Below are 4,066 nucleotides of genomic sequence, written 5' to 3' on the forward strand. Positions count from 1 at the left end.
CATGACATTTTCTGTCAGTGAAAGCAGAGGAGCTCGAGCTCTGCTGGTGGGACAGGACAGCAGGTGTGGCAGGAAGGATTTCCTGCTCTGCCCCAGAACCTTTTCAGCAGAACCTCAGCAGGCCCAGAGCAGGATGGAGCTCAGCTGGAAACCCCTGCAGGGCCAGGGATCACAGGCACAGGTGACTCACTTGTAGATGTTGGAGTTGGGGTGGTTGGTGAGAATGTGGTTCTGAGTCCGGAGGATCTCCACGGCTTTTTGGGAATATTCCTTCAGCTGAAACACAACCAGGAAAAGACTTCAGAACAATGATTTTATTGCTCACAGACACACACAGCCCTCCTCTTGTGCTGTTCCAGGTCCCCCACAAGAGGCACACGCCACAGCCACGGCAGTTCAGCTGTTTAAATCATTATCACCAAGCTGAAAATCTGAGATTTGCACACTAAGTGCTGTTTGTCAGTCAATCCCTGCCAAGATTTGGGTGGCATTCTTTAAACACACTCATGACAGTATCAATGAATTATTTGTTCTCAATCCCACTGATCCCCTAAAAGATCCTCCACTTCCTTTCATCAAAAATCATGGTTACAGAAGATTTCTAGGAGTTGCAATATCAAAAATGTATAAATTGGAGCTGCCTGATGCACAAAAGCCTCCTGTGTGAAAGAAGTGTTTTCCTCAATAAATAAAAAAACTCATCAGCACAATTTCACCCCCAAAACAATAAAACAAAAAAACCACACTTCCAATTTTTTTAAGGACCCTGCTTTCTTTAACACTGAAGTTCTAAGAAAATGAAAACTTTCCACCAGAAGCCCTTTTGACAGAAGATCTGCCCCAGCTGGATGAGAAAGGAGCAGCTGGGATGCTGTGCCTCCCTCCTGGAACGTCACTGTACCTTTTTCTCTGTCTGCTGTGTTTTCAGGGAGAAGTATCCCAGCAGATCCACAAACTGGGCAGCCTTTCTTCCGTAGGCTGGCAGCTCTGGCCAGATGGACCACATCAGATCCAGCAGTAATTCCTGCTGGGACTTGTTGGAGTTCCTGTTGGGTGAACACAACCTTGGGTGAGTGGGTTACAGAAAATCAGGGTCCTGAAGAGGGCACAGGTCTTGTGCAGAAGGAGAATATAAACTCCAGTCCTGGAGTTTATATAATATAATATATATATTTTTTTAATATATATATATTTTTTTTTTTTTTTAAAATATATATATATGTGTGTGTGTGTGTATATATATATATGTATATATGTATTTTTTATATATATATGTATATATATACATAATATATGTATTATGTGTAGATATATAATATTATACATTATACATTCTATATATTATATATTATATATTATATATTATATATTATATTATATATAATATTTTATATTACATTATATTACATTATATTACATTATATATTATATATATTTTATATTACATTACATATTATATATATTATATGTATTGTATTTCATTATATTACATTATATTATATTACATTATATTATATTACATTATATTACATTATATATATTTTATATTACATTACATTATATATATATTATATATTATATTTCATTATATTACATTATATTACATTATATTGCATTACATTATGTTATATTACATTATATATTATATTATATTATATATATTTTATATTACATTACATTATATTATATATATTATATATATTCCATTTCATTATATTACATTACATTACACTACATTACATTATATTATATTAATATTTATATTTATATTTATAAACTGGGCAACCATCATCTTGCAGGGTTCACAGAGCTAAACCCCACCATCCCTTGAAGCCAAACACTCCAAAACAGAAGGAGCTGTCCTGCAACAACTGAACTGAGTCCAGCCCCTCAAGTGCTCCTTTCCCCAACAACTCCCAGTTTTTCCCAGTGTGAGTCTGGACCTGCCCACAAACACCTGCTCCAGGCCACGGCCAGGATTTTGCAGACAGAAATAAAACTGTTCCTTGTGGATGATTGCTGAGATTGATGAGGATAAATCCCAGCTTGTGGATGCTAGCTTTGGAGCAGGCTGCAGCCCCATGGCCTCTCAGTCCTGCCCGAGAGCCAGCCTGGGAAATTCACAGCAGCATTTCAAAACAATCCTCAGAGACAGAAACAACTGCCAGGTGCTGTTTGTCCGTCCTCTCCTTTTCCTTGCAAGAGAAGGTCAGGGGGTGCTGAACCCCACTGACCAATGATGGTGATGTGGTGATTTACTAACCAATAAAGAGTTTCCTTTCTGTGTTTTCCAGGATCTAGTCTATAAGACAAGCCCAGAGCAATAAACAGAGGATTGTTCTGACTCCCTTGGGTGTCCGTGTCGTTCTTTCTGTGTTCCTAATTAGAACAACAACATCTTCCACCTCCAGCCCCAGTGGGAAACTGCATTTCCAGGGCAGCTGCAGAGGGAGCAGCAGCCCTGGGCTCACCTGTAGATGTGCAGAGCCAGGCAGTGAGCCTGCCACCTCACCGAGGACGAGTTGGATTCCAGCAGGAAGCAGCGCAGGAATTGGATGAGGGTCTCCTTGTCAGCGAATTTGTTCAGCTGGTTCACCAGGGCCGTACACAGCTGGTCCTCCTGGCTGCCTGAACCCTCCCCTAGGGACACAGGGAAGGCTTTAGGGAGAGGATAAATGCAGCACCTCACAGGCAGGCCACTCTCCTGCATTTCAAAGAGGATGGTGGGGATAAATTATGTTTCAGGTGACGAGAAAGTTAAATATTCTTTTTCAGAAATATAACCCAACACTCCTGGACTAACAGGGCAAAAAAAACCAAACAAAACTGCAGGAAAACTTGCCAGTGAGGACGTGAGAAATGTGCTACACATCCTGATAAAAAGAAAAGGATTGACCATGAGGCAATGAAAAGACACAGAGAACCATCTGATGGTGAAAGCCAAAGCGGTTCCTTGAAGGAAAGCCAAGTGAGAATTTATGCCCGTGACTTTTATAGGGAAGCTTAATTACTTTCCCAGGACTGTGGATATTCATTAAGCAGCGGTCCTGGCTCCAGCAGAGCTTCCAAGGCAGCCAGAGGAAACAAGTCTGAACACAATCACTGCAGAGCAGAGCTCACTGGGTGTGCATCCCCAGGATTTGTTTTAATCCTCGTGAGCATTTCAGCCTCCTACAACCCAGGACAGGCGAGTTAAGTGGAAGCTGCTTCATCACCAGGTTAGGTAACAACACCATTAGACAACTTCAAACCTACTCCAGGCAATAAACACAGTGGCTTTGGGATGGTGATTTCAGCCCAGCTCTCAGGAGCTGCTTCACCCCAGTCCCATCCAGACATGGGAAAACCTCTCTCCTGATTGTGGCTGTGCCACGAGACATGATCCCAACAGCAGGATTTACCATCCAGCTCTTTCTAAACTGAGTAGAAAAGGCTGTGAGGAGCAGACTTGCTCCCTAAAAGCACAGGACAGAGCCCAGCTGACCCTCACCCTCTCTCTCCTTCTCCTTTTCCTCCTTCTTGCTCTTTTTGGTGGAGGATTTGCTCTGCCCTGCCGCCTGCCCGGAGCCTGATGCTGCAGGAGCAGAGCTGGAAGAGGTGCTGGAGGCTCCAGAAGTCACAGACAGCACTTTGCTGCCACACAGAGCACAAGACAACAGCTGCAGGAGAACTGGGGACACTCCTTCGTCCACCAGGAAGCTGACTTGGAGCAGGAAATACAGAACCGCTGTGGAGGAAAGGAGACAATGTTTCAATCACACGGTTGTGGAATCTCCTTAGCTGGAAAAGGCCCACAGGGATCAAATCCAACCCTGGCCCTGCACAAACCCCGACAATCCCAGCCTGGGACTGGTGTCCAAACCCTCCTGGAGCAGCCTCGGGGCCGTGCCCATTCCCTGGGGAGCCTGGGCAGTGCCAGTACCTCTGGGGGAAGAGCCTTTCCTGAAATCCAACCTGAACCTTTCCTGAAATCCAACCTGAACCTTTCCTGATTCCCCATCTGAACCTTTCCTGATTTCCCATCTGAACCTTTCCTGAAATCCAACCTGAACCTTTCCTGATTTCC

The 4,066-nt window shown here is 43.3% G+C and overlaps 1 protein-coding gene across 1 annotated transcript in view; it reads right to left on the reverse strand.

Annotated features, from left to right (window-relative positions):
* Window positions 1-4,066, reverse strand: part of UBR4 (ubiquitin protein ligase E3 component n-recognin 4) — an 89,277-nt gene that overhangs the window by 35,892 nt on the left and 49,319 nt on the right. The window contains exons 66-69 of the mRNA XM_033519360.1: window positions 3,491-3,740; window positions 2,472-2,640; window positions 902-1,046; window positions 191-276 (exon numbers count right to left, since the gene is read on the reverse strand). Coding sequence (XP_033375251.1) covers window positions 191-276; window positions 902-1,046; window positions 2,472-2,640; window positions 3,491-3,740 — 650 coding nt within the window. The remainder of the gene's footprint in view (window positions 1-190; window positions 277-901; window positions 1,047-2,471; window positions 2,641-3,490; window positions 3,741-4,066) is intronic.

This window comes from Parus major, chromosome 21, assembly GCF_001522545.3.
Source record: "Parus major isolate Abel chromosome 21, Parus_major1.1, whole genome shotgun sequence".
NCBI lineage: Eukaryota > Metazoa > Chordata > Aves > Passeriformes > Paridae > Parus > Parus major.